General features: G+C 46.0%; 1 protein-coding gene across 1 annotated transcript; it reads right to left on the bottom strand.

The window, feature by feature from the left end:
* Nucleotides 1-5,653: 5,653 nt before the first annotated feature.
* On the bottom strand, nt 5,654-18,401 carry MYD88 (MYD88 innate immune signal transduction adaptor). Its single transcript, XM_009086267.4, has 5 exons — nt 17,996-18,401; nt 13,465-13,596; nt 11,730-11,910; nt 11,119-11,210; nt 5,654-9,025 (listed from the first exon to the last, which is right to left on the bottom strand). Exons 1-5 carry the CDS (start codon nt 18,336-18,338, stop codon nt 8,871-8,873), a joined length of 903 nt encoding a protein of 300 aa, XP_009084515.2. The 5' UTR covers nt 18,339-18,401; the 3' UTR covers nt 5,654-8,870.
* Nucleotides 18,402-18,506: the final 105 nt, after the last annotated feature.

Here is an 18,506-nt window from a genome sequence, read left to right as displayed (position 1 = left end):
CTCTGAGGTCACTTTGAAGTCAAGTAGCTGTAGGCCCAGTTTTAACAGGTGAATTCTGGTTCTCACAGGGTGTTTACTGAAACCAGCTCTCGCTCTGCAAACACACTTCTCACCCCAGCAGCCTGCCTCTCAACAGAAACTCTGCTGCTCTCTAACTTCCTTCACTGAAAATAGCCCTCAGATTTTAAGCTCCAGGAAACAAGAAAAGAGTTTATCTCCAAGACAAGTTTTTTTCTTCTTACATGTTTCTTCTAAGTTTATGATTTTTTTTAGTATACAAATTGAAAGCCATTTAACCTTCTCTGTAACAAAGCTTTGCTGCCTCCTTCCAATCTAATATAAAAATCAGTGCTGGACTTGAGAAATAATTATGACAAGATCTTGATTAGCACATACCTGAACCACCATTTAATAACCAGCCCTTGCTCTGCTCTGGTTTACAATAATGCAGTCTTAATACCTCTTTGTCTTTACAGAAGCCAATGAAAAACACTTCACATGCCTGTACCTCTTTTCACCCTGGGAAAGTCACAGCCTCTGAGGACAGAAAGGTTTTCCCACCAGCCTCTTCTGTGGAGGGTAAATCTCCATCATAAAGCATTTTCTAAGCAGCTGACCAGGACAGGGATGAGAATGTGTTTCAGAGCTTTTTCCCTGGTTCTTGAAAGTGCAAAATAAGCCTGGTGGAAGCAGCCAGACCCGGATGGACAAGTGGATACATCTGGCCTGACTCTTCTGCAGCTAGCTGATGAAGGGTGGCCAAGGACTCAAATACACTGTGTGTATTTAAGACCATTTTGACATTTTATTATTCAACAGAACTCATCTAGAAAAAACTCAGTCTGCTCATAACCCTGACAGACCGTCAGGAGGAGATCGAAGTACCCAGGAACACATGGGATTTGTCTGCTGCAACAGCCCGTGGCAGGGAGGGCCATGGCAGGACTGAGCACAGAAAGCAGTTTTGGAGGTGCTCCCAGGTGGTTCAGCATGGATATTCTCTCAGCTGGGAGTGCTTGGACTAAATTTACAGCTGGCAAACTTTGAAGAAATCAAATAAAACTTCTTTTGTAATGTTACAGTGAAGTAAGAGGGGTTCTCTTAAAAGGCAATGAGAAGAGAAACATTAGGAATGGAAAGATAGGATTGAATAAGATTTCATTCATTTCTTGCCATCTGGGAATAAAATTTGTGAGGGAATACTGTTCTTATCCTTATAAATGGCCAATATCTTCTGGAACCCAGCAAAGCAGAGGGCAGACAAGGTTTATGGTTCACATTAGCAGATTCTAGTGACATGAGTTTACAATAATGGTCTAATAGTTCAGTGTAACAGTGACTCATGGCTTATTACTGTGGTGATAGGAATGTAAAGAGATCTCATTTGAAAAAAAATATATTTGGATAGTTCACATCCTTTTCTCCCTACTCATGAATTCCTGTGCCATTGACTGCTAGCTGCTAAAAATAGGATTCTTTTTGTGTATCTAAAGGAAAACCTAGAATCAGAGAGACAGTGGGAGGGCACCAAGGTCCTTCCACACAGGGCCTTCAGAAAATATTTGTACTGAAAGCCCTCTGAGAGTGCAGGAATGTTTTTAAAAGATGGGAACAATCTAAGAAGGCATCTTGGAAAGAAGAAGGAGAGGAATTAATGAATCACAGCAGTTCCCAGCTTTGGTATTTTGCACCACAGAGGTGGGAGGTACAGGACCAAGCTGCAGCTTTGTCTTGGAGAAGCTGTTCCACTTCAGCAGCAGGAAACTCCAGGGAACAGCCCAGGAACAGCCCTGTGGGCTGATGGGGAGCCACAAGAGGAGACTCACTAGGAGTCATTTGAAGTTGTACAAGTCCCTTAAGGACAGCAGCAGGAAAAAGGATCTGGGAAGACATGAGGAAGGTATCTGCAAAAAAAAAAAAAAAAATAGATTATCACCACCACCCCTTTGAAAAAGAAAAAAACCCACGTGGCACCTCAGAAACAAACTGCTGAAGTGTGAAATCATGCAGCAGGGAAAGCTGTCACAGAGAATCAGAAATTGATTTAATAGACACAAATTGACTGCTGCATGATTTGTGCAGATTGCTGCTTGCTGAGAGGGAGAGAGATCCACAGCTCTGGAGAGCTGAGCGCAGGCAATGCCAGGCAAAAGGTGTGGAAAGCAAAAATTTTGTTGTTGGTAATTGTAAGTGTACTGAATGCTTCCTCTTCAGCAGGGAACAATTAAAATCGATGGCAGGATGCAAGGTAACAAAAGGAAATGACTGATCAATATGCATGTCTTGGAGCTGAAGACAAGCCAGTCTGCCAAGAGCAGCATGCTGATGAGGCGAGATTCTGAGAGGGAAGCTGAAAAGCTTCCACTCCTGGTGCTCAAAAACACAACACAGCTGAGCAGATGCCAGGTGCAGTGCTAGGAGAGGTGAAGGCACCAAGGAATCTAGAGAATAACTGTTAGGAAAAGCAGGGTATATTAATTTTAAGACTAAAGAGTTTTAAAGTAAAAAATGTGATGCTTCTCTTCTTTGCCTTTCTAAAGATCTCAAAAGGCCTTTACTGATATTGAAAAATAATGGTCTTTATATACCTGTGGAAGGTTTTAGAGATACTGAGACAGTGATATTTTAAGGCTAATGTTTATTCCTTAGCTCGAAGCACTTGAAATCTCATTTCCCTGAATATTTCACTGGGTGGGTCTCTGTTAAATGCTACCAAAATCCAAACACTAAATCTTCCATGATTCAGTAGTTTTAAATCTGTCACCCAGATTTCTGAATACTTTTGAAAATGTTGCTGTAAAGCTGACTGAAGGGTCTGCCATGGCCCCAGTGGGACAGGGAAGAGCATGTGGAACTCCAGCTTTGCTTTCCCAGTTTTTCCCCTCCGACTGGTATTTGTTCCTGAGGCAACAGCCTCAGAAATGGCACATGAACAGTTAAACACCTCAGGTCTTGCAGCTCATACATCTCATTCTGCTGACACAGCTGAAGATCAGAGCCAGAAAAATGCTGCAAAAACTTTGGGAAAATTCACTTCATGGTAACCCCACATTTACCTGAACACATTCCCCATGAATTCCTGACTAAACAGTGGGTAAAGACCTATTTTATCACCTCATCACTTTGATTTCATTAAGAAACCACAGAAGATTGGTAGCATTGAGCCTCCATGTTCTCACTGGGCTTGAAGCAAGGGTTCTCCTCATGGTCCTCATCATATCAACCACTGCCTCCTCTGCAGAGCCCTGCCGCTCTCTTGGCACAGGTGAATAAGAAGCCACTCCCTGAGGAGCCAGCAGGACCCAGTGCTTCTTTCTGTGGAGGATGGCACCCAGCCAGGCACTGCTTTGCTCTTTCCTTGTGGGAATGCATGGAAGGACTGAGAGCTGTGCAGAATCTGTCTGCTCAGGGATGGTTTGGATGCTGGACTGTTGAGGAAATGCTGGCATGTTCCTCCCAGTGCCTCTGTGCTCCCAGCCATCTGCCACCTGCCTCCTCACAGGGGGTTCTCCATGTTTCCTGGGAAGGGGAAGTTTGGAAGCACAGGATGGAACAGCTGTGCTGTCCTTGGGCTCAGCTGGACACTCTGCTGGGCTCAGCTGGACACACTGCACGTTGTCCTGCTCTCCAAGGCAGTGGGAAAATGTGTGGAAACAGGAGGAAAAGTTCCAAGCAATCTTTTGTAGGGAGCCATAGTGAATTGTTTCATGGACAGTACAGATATGTTCATTCCATCCTTCCAGTCCAGCCCCACCAAAACCCACCCTAAGCAAGACTAGGAATTGGGGAAATGGGAATCAAAACCCCTCCACTGGCTGTGAGGCAGGAGAGGCTCACAGCTGATGCAGCTGATACAGCCTTCATGCTCTGAACTGCAGGGATGCACCCCCTGCCTTTGTGGAAACCATCTACCCAGCTGAGATAGAAGGATCAGAATGGCCAAGGACAGCCCCAACCTCTGCCATGGCATGAACAGCTTATCAGTGGGAACAGGGTGAGGAAAAGGCACTGCTAAGCAGGGTTCTGCTGCAGAACAGAAAATGCATTGTTAGTAAATCAGACTTTGGAACTGCTTAAGATTTAAACACAGCTTCAATTAATTAACCTTTCACAGCACAGCCCCAGAGTGAATACAACACTATTCAGTCCCCTGACTGCAGATTTTGTTGCAAAATAAACAAGTTTTTCTGGGGCTGGTCTTGATAGTGCTGATCAAGAGGTTGGGTTGGGTTCAAAGTCATCTCAAAGTCGTAGTGGGGATACGAAAATGGTTGTAACACCTAGAGAAAATTACCTTTAGCAAAATATTTGTACACAGCACATGTTGTAAAGCCCCAAAGAGTGTGACAGAGGTGCTCTTTAATAAATTCTATGAGCATGATTCTCGGCAGTGTGAACCTCGTGGGGTTTGTTTTTTATTGCCTTATTAAAATCTGTTTCCAGGATGCTCAAGCAACATTTTTCTAGCTATTCTTTATGCATAATTACTCTTTCTTCCCTATGCTAATTTTATTCCTGTAAATATGCCCTCTGGACCAAGCAGTGCCTCCCCCATGGTAACACAACTCTTGTCACATTGGTGAAAATGAAGGATGGAATTTGATCCATCAAGGTCAATACTTGACCTCTCAGCCTTTCTTTCTGAAGCTGAGAACATTCTGCAGCAGTTTCACCAGGTATATGCTGTCCTCCAGTAAATGAGGAAATGGCACCAATATTCTTGCACCAAAGTAAAACAGAGGACTGGGAATATTTCTTCAGCACAAGGGGAATGACAGCTGGAAAAGAGCTGCTGCTGCTGGACCCCTCAACCCCCCTGAATCAGAGCTCAGGCTCAAATACAGGCAAGAATCATCCAAAGCACAGCACAGGGCAGTGTGTAAAGCTGCACTGGGAGTGATGGGATACCAGCACTTCCAGGCAATGGGACTCTCCTGGCAGGCTGCTCTTGCCAGCAGTTTCCATCTAGAATAATCCATCCAGGGATGGTTTCCATACTGCTGCCCATATGTTCATAGTAGCCATAGCAGAGACAAAACTTCATATGCTCTATAGGGAAGGTGGCCCTGCAAGTGGCTTAGGCTATGGCCCCTCCCATGGGGAAGAGCAGCTCGTCCTCGACCTCCAGGAATTCCTTCCAGCCAACACTTCCTTGATGCCTTTTCCTGTGGCAGGGCCTTGGCCTGACAGCTGCTGGGGTTCTGAGTTACTTCCCTGCCTTGGACTGACTGTAAGCCAAAGGAAATAAAACTGGCAGAATCCCCTGGATCACTGTGCTGTCATAATCCCTGCTGGGGCCTCCAGAAAGGGTGTGGAGCAGAAGCAGCATCCCAACAGAGCCCTGGCTCCATCCCCTCCAGCCCGATGGGCACCAGGGCTGAAGAAATCCAGGATGCAACACAGATCACAAAAAAACAAAAACGAGACCTGGAAAGGAACCACATGTCTGAAGTACAATTCCTTGATACATTTTCCTCCTGGCATGACATAACTCTATTTCTCTCTCTCCCAGGCACAGCCACCACCCCCTCTGATGAAGTTACTTAGCCAAAACATGAAAAGAAAATAAACAACTATCCCATATCATTCCTCACCTAACTTCATTTTGAGACACATTTTTTTTCTTTGATGACCATAAAGCAAATTCAGCCTGCTGGGTTTTCATTCTTTATTTTAAAATGTTTTCACAAGTAGCAAAAGTTTGGATTTTTGAGGAGAAAAACAGAAATATTGTCTATTTTCAGAATGCCTATAAAGACAGATGCTTTCCCCCTTTACAAAATGATTATAAATATATATGGTCTGTATATAAAAATAAATGATTTGGCTCTAAAAGATTCAACTAAGACAATTTCAGTGAGGGACAGAGACAAAATAAAAGAAACCTGTAACATCACAATTTTAAAGATCCCTTTTTTAAAGGTGTTCAAAAATGCTGACCTTCCACTGAACATGAAAGAGTTGAGGAGCACCCCAAATGCCACTGAAATGGACAAATGATTCACAGTACCTACATACTGTATCACTCACAATGTCACACTTGGAGTTATTGTGACAATGCAGATATGAAAATGTCAGAAGTGCATAAACTCTGGGGTTTACATAGAAGAAGATACATATTTAAAGCATATTTTATGTTTTAGGGCCGTTACCTCACTTTATCCCAAAATAATTATTTTAGCCTATAACATAAATAGTAACTTGTAATAAAGCAACAGCCACACAACACTAAGACCTCCCCAGCATCCAAGCCAAGCAGGAAGAAGGGCCAGGGCACCACAAGCAGGGTGGTAACAAGATCCCAACATCTTTCACCACTAACTGGAATATGGCATTTATCTATTTGAACTCAAAAAATTTAGAAATTCAGCTCCTCTGTTTGCTTTCCCTTCCAGAATCAGCACTTTCCCTGCTGGGTGATCACCAAACCATTTATTACAAACATCATCACTTTTCCTGCTAGTTTTTTCCCCTCACATGCAACATACCAAGTCCCAAACCATCAGGACTCTGAAGACATTGCATGAGGTTCAAGCTGCCAAATTCTCACTGGTTTTGGTATACCTTGCTCAGAAGAGGGAGCAAGGAGAATAGGAGGAGAACCCACTTGTCTTTTTCCCATGTCAGTGCCCTGCTGGCCCATCCCAGCCATGTCTCCCCATCCCAGCCGTGTCACCATCATATTTTCTGAAAAATCCTCTTTGCCCAGGATTTTTCTCTCGAGAAGCCTCAGAAAAGAATGAAAACAATAATTATCTGATTGCTTTGGAATATGGTCAGGACATTGTTTACCAACAGGTGCATCTTTGATTGGTTCCATGTGAATTGTTTTAACTTAATGACCAATCACCATCAGCTGTGTCACACTCTGAGGAGTCAGTCACGAGTTTATATTATCATTCTTGTTAAACCTTCTGATGTATCCTTTCTTTAGTATATAGTACAGCATTCTTTGATATAATATAGTATCATAAAGATAATAAATCAGCCTTCTGAGAACATGGAGTCAGATTCCTCATCTCTTCCCTTATCCTGGGGACCTCACAAACACCACAGACCCATGTTCCCTCGCAGGTGCTGCGTGGGCCATGGCCTCCCTCTAGCGTCCACAGCACGGGCTCCTCTGCCCCAGCTCCCCCTGAACGAGCCACCAGAGCCCTTCCAGCTCTCCAGGCAGGAGGAATCTGGTTCGGTCCTGCGAGTAATGACCCATAATTGATGTTTATAGGCTCTCCAGAGTATGAGAATTCACTGAGCCCCCGGGGATCAAGCAGCCTCCTCAACCTCTTCTGTAATTAACATTTAATGATTATGCAGAAAGCCCAAGGCAAGCAGCTGTCTCCACTTCTGCAGGAGAGGCCCCAGGGCAATAGGACTCAAGACAAACTACTCAGAAATCCCTCATCAGCTTAACTTTCCTCCTCCCGTGCCCACAGACTTGTCACTTGTTCTAGCAAGACAGGAAGGTGCAAATGGCACCTTGGCACGATGGCAGCAGTTACTTTTGTAGAAGAAACACCCAGTTCCTGGGTGTATCCAAAAACGGCTCCTTATGCCAATATGATGTGCATGAATAAGTTTCACCATGCTCAAAGGCTGCTGCTGTCAGCTGGGAGGAACCAGCAGCAGCACCTGGACAGGATTTGGCAGCATCCCTCGTAAGGGATCATTCACTGACAGGGAGTGTGAGGGAGGGGGCAGGAGCCCATTTCTGCCTCAGCCCAACAATTTTAGCTTTGTTTTAAAGTAATGCTTTAAAACAAAGCTAAAATTGAAAAAATAAAATCACATCGAGATGCAACCTTGAAAATGTAAACTAGTAAAACATTAAGCTGTAAAATCAACATTAGTCGGTGGGTGAAGTAATGAACAAAGGGGCAGAGTTCAAGCAACTGCAGACACATAAGCAAGACTCCTCTCTTCTCCAATTTAAAAAGTCAATATTTACTGTAAATCTGTTTAATACACCAATGGATTGCATTAAACACTCCTTGGGGTAGAATCCCTGACCTCCACCCTGGAGCACTGATGAGATCCACAAGCCACAGGCAGGATTCAAGGCCAAATCTCTCTGAGTCACAGAAATACAGTAATTATTGTGGCAGTTAATTAAATTAGGTTCTTTCCTAGTAATGTAACATTCTCTTCTGTATTTTAACACCCCAAACGTCAATTTAATACACTCCTTATTCAGTGTTCAGCCCTGTGCCTTTGAGGCATGCCAAAAGCTGCTGTGTTTTTGAAGGCCTTTAAAGGTGAAAGAATTTGAGATCTGGACCCACTGAGGTGCAGACCTTGGTCAAGTCAATGAGCAACAGCAGCCCCTGCTTTGTGCAGCAAGGACTGTCACTGAAAAGATGTATTTTAAGACTGAATTTCTCCTGAAGGAAAAGTAAAAATTTAGTAATATCTGGGAATATGAAATGCTGGTATAAGGTCACTGAATCAAAAGTGACCTGAATAGAGACAGACCTGTCCAATATGGTAGAACTCCCACAAGCCTCGATGTTACTGTAGTTTTAAAACACTGACAAAACCTGCAGTTTGAGGCTCTGAGGTCTTACTAATTCTTACAACAGTCTTCCTGTATCAGTCTAGATGTGTATTTTCAGTAGTTTTAGTGAAAGTGCTTACTCCACAAAGGCTGGATGCTGCTGCCCACTGACTTAACCTGGAACAGCAACACAGTTGTTTTATTGCCCCTCAGAGTTGTGAAGAGGTGCTGGAGAGAGTTCTTTGTTCCCAATCAGAGGCTCCAAGCAAGGATCCAGGTTCTGAAGTGGTGGAAGACCCTGTGTCAAGGACACCCCTGGTGTCCAAAGGCACAACCAGGACAGGTTACAAGAGCACCCAGCTCTCAGGACTTTGCATCAGGGCAGCATGAGGGATTTTGCCAGTCTCGTCCAGAACCATTTTTTGGTGCAAGGATTGGTGTAGTCACAAATCGTAATGAACCGTAAGATACTCGGAAACTCCTTCTTCATGGATTTGTACTTGACTGGAATCAGCCGTTTCTGACGAGCACCTGAAAGGGAGGTCACACAGAGAGGGTTACACAGAGCCACACACAGAGCCTACATCCATTCCCTCCCCACCACAGCACGCACATCAGAAGACCCAGGTTTGCTCCTGACTGTAGTATCCCATGAACTCTCTCCTCTTGGTCAATCCCCAAGTCCCTGGCCCTGGAAACAGCAGTAACTACTTACCATAGAGTTAGCCCTCCTGAGGGGAAAAAACAGACTCCCCCATGGACTTCTATGTCACAACTTCCCCTCAATTCTCCTTCCCCTATCCCCTCACTGGCTTAGCATCCCTGGTGGCCACCCCTCTTCCCCTGGAGGCCGGTCCCCTCTGCCCAGCCCTTAGCTCTGCCTCCCACCCCTTCCCATTCTTAAGCTGCCTGCTATATGTGGTTCTTCCTCGCTGGGTTCCCCTTCAACTGCATGAAACTCTGCTGAAATAAAACCTCTGCTGAAATAAAGAGCCTTTCTTGCCTCTATTGCTGAGCCAATTGAGGTGAGCGTTGAGTGGGGGTTTGACTGCATTGCCTGAATGTTAACTCAACTTGCTTTTCACCAGGAAAGGTTTGCTGGAGAAAAGAAATAGGCAGCAGCACCTACCATTCTAACACCCGCATTTTTACCTGACTGGGCATCATCTGATTATATTGCAACCAGCTCTCACTCTGGAGAGCGAATCTCTGAGCCCTGATTTACTCAGGCTGTAGATGTTCCCCAAGGAATCCCCCTGCTAACATGGACTGCTGGTTTTGAGACACCACGAGGTGAGAGCACCCTCCCTGTGACTGCTGCTTGAAGGAGCAGCTCTTCTACAGAGGAGTTTCTCCCCTTGTAGCTCTCTACAGGGACACCTGCCCAGCACAAGTGATGACAGTGAGACAGGGATGAGGCAAATAACCAAGATTTCATAACTGCAGCAGATGCTGGAGTAATCCATGGAGCTCCCAAAGGCTGCCACCAAATCCATCTGTGCATCACTAACACAAACAGGTAAACCCCACACAAATGCTGTGACTTCTCTAAGCCTGTACTTCCACCCATGTTCTCACTAGCAGAGCTCAGAGCATTCCATACAGATGGATCTTCTTTTCCTGCTCTAATGGAAGGTGTGAGGCCCAGAAAAAACTGGTGAAGAACTAAAAGGACTTTTGTACAAATCTTGATGACTGGGGGCTGATACAAAGTCCTGGGAGTGTTCAATGGATTAACTGATATCATATGAAATTAGTGTATCAAGGAAAATGAAGTGAATTCCTGTCTCTGCCACCAGCTTCCAGTCTAACCCCTGGCATGTCCTTAAAATATCATGTCAGATGCCTCATCTAGAAAAGAGACTTTATATACAGATATTCTTCCCAGTTCTACATATCCTCCATACTATTAGGCTGGGCTGCACTTACTCCCCAGCAACACAGACAACTGAACAATGACTACTGGCTATAAAAGAGCAATCACAACAGACTTGGCAGAAGTAAATTCGTGGATTTTCAATTCAGAACAAAATATGTAAAAAATTTCACAACCTTAGTTGAACATTCATTCCATATTTTGTTTACCTATTCACACAAGGATCCCTGCAAGAATCATAAAATTGAATGGTTTGGGTTGGAAGAGGCCTCAAAGATCATCCAGTTGTAACCCCACTGCTATGGTCAGGGACACCTTCTAGACCAAGTAACTCAGAGCCCCACCCAGCCTGGCCTTGAAATCTGCATGTTCACTACCTGTCACCTAATCCCCAGCTTTACTCACATCCTGGATTTATTATACTGTTTGTCTCTTGAGCAGCAAAATTTCCTGTGGATCTGGAAGCCTTTCACAAGCCTGACATGCAGCTCTGACATTTCTGGAGCAAGCAGCATTATCCCACTGACAGCTGGAGCAGTGCAGCACAGGCAGCTTCTCGCTTGCAGCCATGTGAGGAAGGTCGAGAGCAGAGCAAGGGATCTAGCCCAAGCCCCTGCCTGCACAACCAAATTATGAAGCCCATTAGTTCCAGTGGTACAGTGCCCACTGACCTCAGCTGAAGGCTTAGATGTCACTGTAATAAAAAGGATAATATGCAATTGTAAATGGGATATTTCTGTGATCTTACCTGGGGAAAGACTAAGAGCAAATTTGGTCTGGAAATCACATTCGTCGCTTTCCAGGTAATCATCTGAAACGACAACCACCATCCTCCGACACCTGGAGATTAAGCAGGGGAGAAAATAAATAAAATGTCACATGAGATGGTTTTCATTCCCACAAACAGAAGCATGTACTGCTCTGAAGTGCTCCAGTGGAGAAGGACCTGGCTGTGTTCCAGAAGGAATTAACTGCAGAGCAGGAACGATTGACAGACACACATAGTGATGTTACACAGAAAAACTTGATTAGAGATACACACTCACATACCAAAAAATGAGGAAAGAGTGAAGTCCAGACTGCCTGTCCAACCTTCATGTCTATATGACACACAAGGCAAAGAAAAGCAATTGAACATAAGTAGCATCACCACAGTGCACCTCCCTCATGAACACAAGGAAGCAACACTGGGGAAAGCCTGAGTTGTCCTTTTTGAGCCAAGAGCATAAAGCAAAGCCCATTAAGACATTCTTGTGGATTTTTGCTGTTTCACTAGCACCATGCTGCAGACATCACTGTAAAATGAATGTGATGTTCCACTACACTCACAGCTGGCCCCAACAGCCACGGTTCACTTACCTCCTCTCTATAAGTTCTCCGCTGATGGACCACACACAGGCTCCTGGCAAGACATCCCGATCAAATACACAGAGCTTCAGTTTGAACTCTGTTTGCTCCAGCTCCCTGATCATCTCCTGGACAAACTGGAGGTCCTTCTGACAGTAGCAGATGAAGGCATCAAATATCTCTGTTCCACTCCCTGAAACCATTAAAAAATGTAGCTGTCATCTTCTACTATAAATGAAGTTCACTCCTGTTGTGGACTTTCAAGAGCTCCCACAGACTTTAACTCAGAGAATCAGGAGTCTGACAGAAAAGCTCTGGTCACACTCACAAAGGTAATTTAGCCTTTTATGAGCTGTCCTTCAGCCCAGACTCCTGTCCTTAACAGGAAGTAACACTCATCTGTGCCCTGGCTGCTTTCACTGGCCAGGCTGTTCACACACACCCAGGCTGCCTGGCAGGGGTCAGGGAAGGGAGCTGAGGTGCAGACAGGCAAAATCTGAGGAAGCAGTAACATCCAGCTACAGGGAGTGTGGATGGAGCTGGAAGGAGCAGAGTACCCCGGGGATGCCACTCAGAGCCCTGACACTCTGGGATTTCACTGAGAGTTTCCCACCTATAATATCCTTGTGGCTCTGGGTCCTTTTTCCCTAGTTCAGGTCACAGAGATTCAAACTTCCCAACCAAAACTGCATTCAGCAATGTCCTCCCAACTGCTGCCGATGGAGCTGTGGGGTGAGCCTTGAAATTTGGAACCTGTCATTTTTATGGCTAAGATGTCAAACCTGGGTACCTGCAGTCATATCCTAATGGGGCTGTTTTCCAATTACATTAGTGGCTGGCAGCTCTTGTTTATTTAGCAGTTATCTAAATATTAAAGTGCTGCATTTTAAGGGCAATGTTTCTCATAATTAAGTGCCTTAATACTGCTGGACAGTTTCCAACTGTGTTATTTTTTTTTTCCATATCAATGTCACTACAGATATATTCAATTTTTTTATGCCAGTTAAAGCCTACCACAGTGAAAAAATAGGTCAGGCTCTAAAACCTGCTGAGGAAAGTATCAACCCAGCAGGCAGATTCAGCCCAAGAAGCAACCAGTGAAGCAGAAGGGGGATGTCTGCCAGGTCAGTCAAGTTGAAGGTACTGCTGCAGGGGCACGGTGCTAACTTGGGGGTTACATCAGGCAAAGCTGCCACGTACAAACACCAGAATATTGGTCTGTGGACATTTGGGGATGGTTAGTGATGTCCACACATGCAGCAAAGGTGGCCAGCACACACATGAGCACACACCTGGCTGCACACACAGCAATGCACACACACAGAACCCCTTTCCCCTCTCCACCCACTGCACACCTACTTCAAACCCACTTCCTTTTCACTCAAGGTGGTTCCACCTGCCAAAGACAGGGCAGGGAAATCACCTCTGACACTCTTCCCCCTGGGCTCCAACCCCTTGAGCTTTCAGCAGCTTCTGCTCTGAGCCAGGCTGGGCTAAGGGACATATTTCTGTGAAGTCCCCTCTCATGTGTGTTCAGTGGCTCTGCGCCAGCCTGCTCCTGTGTGAAGTGTTTCCCAGAGTTGCTTTCCCTCTCTGCTCTAAGAAACAGGAAAAATGAAGAAAGCATTCTGGCCTGGGGTATGAAAACCTGCGGGAACTATGAAAGCAAACAGGTTTTCTGCACTTCCCATGGGGAAGGCAATTCCAACAGGAGGTATGAGGCAGCAGTGGAAGCAGGGGCTCTTACCATATGGATCATCCCTGATGGTGATGCCCATCAGTTCTGATGTCTTCGGCACGCTGCTGTCCACTGCTGGCACTTGGAGGGGCTGGTTGGCCTCTTCCTGCTTCCTCTGCAAGTACTTCTTACAGTCCTCCTCTGCAAAAACACACAGCCAGGGCAAGAGGCTCCTGTGACATGGGTTTACACTGCTGGAGTTCATGAAAACAGGAATAGCTATTTCACAGATCAGGGATGCTAGAGGGAAACCCCCTGTCTGGTTTGTTCAGTATGTAGAATTTCTCTCTCCTCTTTCTGAATGTCTTGATGCTGCCTCCACCACCTCCTCTAGCAATTAATTCCTGAAAATCACTCTTGATATTTTAAGAAGTATTTTCTTTTACTTGTTTTATTCTTCCTTCTCCCCTTAGCTCTACTATGTCCCAGTACATCTTTAATACCAGGAATAAGGTACAGAGCAGGTCCTAGCTCTGCTATCTGCTCTCATTGTTCTGCATTTTGGAGTATTTGAAATCACAGAATAGCTGGGGAGGTTTTCAGAGTGTCAGTCTTTCTGCCCATGTAAAAAGCCATCAGACAAGACAAAATAGCCTCAAGTTGCACCAGGGGAGGTTTAGATTGGATATTAGGGAACAATTCTTCATTGAAAGGTGGTCAGGCATTGGAACAGGCTGCCCAGGGCAATGGTGGAGTCAGCATCCTTGGAGGGATCTAAAAGATGCGTAGATGTGGCCCCTGGGGACAGGGTTTAGAGGTGGCCTTGGCAGTGCTGGGTTAATGATCCTGTAGGTCTTTTATGACCTTAGCAATTCTCTGCAGACACACAAGAGCTGATTTACACCCCAGCCTTTGCCAGCCAGGACAACTGCAGGTGACAATGACTATCCACACTCACTACATACAGCAGGACCAGGTAAAATTTTAAGGAGCCCCTGAAGCAGCTTTTATGTTGTGAAACAGCAACAGGGATCCTCTTAGCCCAAGCAGAGTAGACATGAAACCCACCCTGAGATAACTGAAGGGCAAAGACCTGTCACAGTCACTGCTGTGAACTTCCCAATCAGTCAGTCATGGGCACAGATCTCTTATAAACAGACTTGGTTTAAAAATAAATCATAAATCTAAATGTGAAGCCTTTGGAGAACCAGCAAGAAACTCTGCAGCCTCTGCTACTCTGTAATTACAGAAGAAATGAAAGTAAAAGGAGATTTGAAAAAAGGAATTATGAAAAAGATGAAACCGCCTAGAGATTCTGCCTTTACTTAAGATTAAAAAAAAACCCCAACAAGTGGTAATCAGTACTGATCAGCTGGCATAGCTGACTGGAGCAAGGGCAGAGTAAAGGATCCCTTGGAAGTGCAGGATGATGCTGGGAGCCCAGTGAGTCCTCCTGCAACACAACCGGGCACAAGCAGGTCTGCAGGAGCCCCAGCCTGAGCCCCCATCCCCTGCTTCTATCTCAGCTTTGCATCTTGTTACTGGATTATCTCCAATCTAATAAGGCTCAGATCTGATCAAAGCTTTTCCTGAGGCTGAAGCATTCCCAATCTGCCTTTCTCCTCTCCTCAGCCTCCCCAGTCCTGCAGAGGGGAGAATCAGCCACATTCTTTACCAGCCACAAGGTTCAGATTTCACATCTTTCCTCACTAAAGCCCTAACTCAGGTCCCACCTCTCTGCCAGCTGCCTGTTGTGTGAGGTGTGTCAGCTAAATCAGTATCTTTGCAATCGTGATTAAAGTCACTTTGAAGTTGCCAACAGGTTCAGCAGTCTCAGAGGAAGGACTGGCACACAGCCACCACCTCAAGTGTGCCTTGATTCCCCTGGGAGCCAGTTTCACAATCCAAAATACTGCTGAACAGGCAAGAAGAGACAATTATTTAACAGCATTGCATAGTGCTCAATACAGAAATGTTCATTTTCAGTGGATTTGCTCCAAGTCTTCTCTCCTTGTCTCTGATTTGGGGTGGATCAGTCCCCATCTGGAAACAGCAACTGATTGTACAGGTTAATGAGAGTGAACAAGGATCAGGGATGACTTTGGGACCAAAAAGTGAAACTCCTCCAAGTTGTCCTCCTCCACCAAGCACCTAATTAGGCTTTACATTCCTCTGCAGTCAAATAAATTCCTGAGGGATTTGAAAAAAAAAACCAAACAGAATAGAAACATGAAGTCTAAAGCACAAAATCAGTAGCATGAGGAGAACACAGAGAAAATAGACCCAGTAACTGTCAGGCAGGAAAGTAGCACTTCTGTAACAGGTCAGGGAAGAAACAAAAATCATTGAGTTTCAGCAGAAAAGTGACAGATGTATCAAAGCAAAAAGCTTCACCTCCCTGAAGATGATTCTGCAAAGAAATAAACTGCTGAGGAAGATCAGAGTTAGGGCAGAGCTGCTGGGACATCAATATTGATATTTTCTGATTCTGAGATGGGTCCCACTGTAGAAGTTCCAGTGGTACACAAAGATGCCCCTGGCATCAGGAAATACTGTGCACAAGAGTACATGAAACCTTTTCCTTTTTCTTCCTTTTCCTTTCCTTTTCTTTTCCTTTCCTTCTGCAAGAGCTCTCATCACCAGCAACAGGTCACAGGCTCTCAGTGCAGTCCTCAGCCAAAAATCATAAAAGAGGAACAGTCACACTGGTCAGGCTGAAGGTTCACCAGCCCCAAGCCTCATCCTGTCTCAAGCACTGCACAAAGCCAGGTGTCTGGGGGAGAACATAAGGAAAAAATAAGCTTACAGAGATATTTCCCTAAAATTTATCTTTTAGGTATAATCTACAAATCTATTTTTATAATCTCTCTTTTTGGACTATTCACAGTTACGGAATTTCCTGAGCCACAGAGAGTATTTTTGTTGAACAGCCCTTAGTCGGCCCCTCTTCCAAGAATTTACCTGTCTCCTCTTATCAATATGACCCAGCTCTGAGCAAAACTTGTGATTTCCTGCAGCCCAGGCTCTTCCCACTCCTTCTGCTGGAGTCTATTCCAGCTCTGACAAAGCCCATCCACCACACTCCCTCCCAGTGGGACAGACAGGTCCTGAGCTCAGGGCAGCCTGGGCAATCCCAAAGTTTTTGTGAAGCCCCAGATCTTCTGCACAGCTGGAAGCTCCCCCAGATTTGTTAGGAATCTCTGATAAGCAGATCACAAATTACACTGATGCTTTTGTCTTTCCCAAAACCTGGCCTTCAGACTGTGATCTTAAGTAGGAAGAAGAACAGGACCAAAGGGAAATCCTCCATCATTTCTTGGTCAGGCTCTCTACAGAGATGGATTTCTACATCTTCCTTTACCTCCATGAGTAACAGGAAGTGAGATTTATTACTTCCTCCTTGCTAACTCAGGAAGCTCTATTATACAACACAGGCCTTCAGGGAATTCTCTGGCTTTGGAAATCCTTTGACAAAAAATTTCCCCTTCTCATGACAGCTGGGTTCCCTCTGAATTTCTCTGACCACAAAGAATATAGAGATCAAAAAGAAGTTATCAGAACAGCACAAAGATCTTCATTCTTCTCATTGACCTGCCTCATTTTTTTCAGTTTGCATGGAATTTTTTTCCCTGACATTATCCAGTTCCACACATCCCTCATCTCCCCCAACAAACATCTTCCTATCACACTATATCCACACATCATAATTTTCACAATGTCTCCTGGCTAACCTGGCTAACAGCATCTTTTGGCACACAGAAACTTTTGAATTTAAGGTTTGGGATAAGCCAGGGCTCCAGGTTACATTGCAGGGCTCATGGTTAGCAGAAACACAGCACACATCTCTCCTGGAAGGCAGGTGAGACTTCTGTGAATCACAGGATGGTTTGGGTTGCACAGGACCTTACAGATCATCTCATTGCAACCCCTGCCATGGGAAGGGACACCTTCCACTATCCCAGGGTGTTCCAAGCCCCATCCAACCTGGCCTTGGACACTTCCAGGGACGGAGCAGCTACAGCTTCTCTGGAAACTTGTCCCAGGGCCTCACCACCCTCAAAGGGAAGATTTTCTTCCCAATATATAATCTAAATCTCTCTTCTTTTAGTTTAAAACCCTTCTCCCTTATCCTATCACCATCTGCCCATGTAACAAGTCCCTTTCTCTCCTTTTAAAAGTCCCTTTAGGCACTGGAAGGGGCTCTAAGGTCTCCCCGGAGCCTTCTCTTGCTCAGACTGAACACCCCCAGCTCTCTCAGCCTGTCTCCTTGGCACAGGTGCTCCAGCCTCCGGAGCATCCGACAACAAAGAGGATGTCACTCCATAGTCTGGAAAGGGCTTTTCTTCTTTTTTTTTTTTCTTAACATCACCTCCGTGGACAGAGAAGCAAAGACGAACACAAACAGAAAAGACCGACGCAAAGAGCAAGGACCAACACGAACAGAAAGACCAACACGAACAGAAAGACCAACACGAACAGAAAGACCAACACGAACAGCATCCCCTCCCTCCCGAGGCATCAAGGGCAGGCTCCGGGATTCCCTGGGCTCTCCGGGATTCCCTGGGCTCTCCGGGCTATCCCCCCGTTCCCAGCGCCTCACCCACGCTGCCGGCCAGGTCCGTCAGGACATCGTCGCGACCCAAGCGGCGCAGTACATCGAGGAGCCGCCCCACGGTGGCCCCGCCGGGGCAGCGTCCCGGCCATTCCTCCAGCAGCGTGGCCGTGGGGTCGGGCAGCCCCTCGAGCCGCCGGATCTCCAGGAAGCTGCAGCCCAGCGCCTCCGCCAGCGCCGTCCAGTCCGCGGCCGCGGCCGCCCGCGGGTTAAGGTAGAGGCCGAGACGGCGGCGCACGCCGTAGTTCAGCGCTACCATGGGCACGGCGTGCGGGTCCAGAGATGAGACGGGGCTGGGACTGGCAGCGGGGTCCGATGGGGCCGTGGCCATTGCCCTGCCGGAGTCCCAACTTCCCCTTCCCGGCACTTTCGCTTCCCGGCTCGCCCCGCCTCTCCACGCCCCCGCAGGGCTCTCTGTGCCCGCCCTCCCTCACGGCGCGGGACTCTCTGTGCTCTCCCTCCCTCACGGTGTGGGGCCCTCTCTGTCCGCCCGCCCGCC

The sequence above is a fragment of the Serinus canaria genome, chromosome 2 (genome assembly GCF_022539315.1).
Source record: "Serinus canaria isolate serCan28SL12 chromosome 2, serCan2020, whole genome shotgun sequence".
Taxonomy (NCBI): domain Eukaryota; kingdom Metazoa; phylum Chordata; class Aves; order Passeriformes; family Fringillidae; genus Serinus; species Serinus canaria.
The sequence above is the reverse complement of the archived record's forward strand: the minus strand, read 5'-3'. Positions and strand labels throughout refer to the sequence as shown.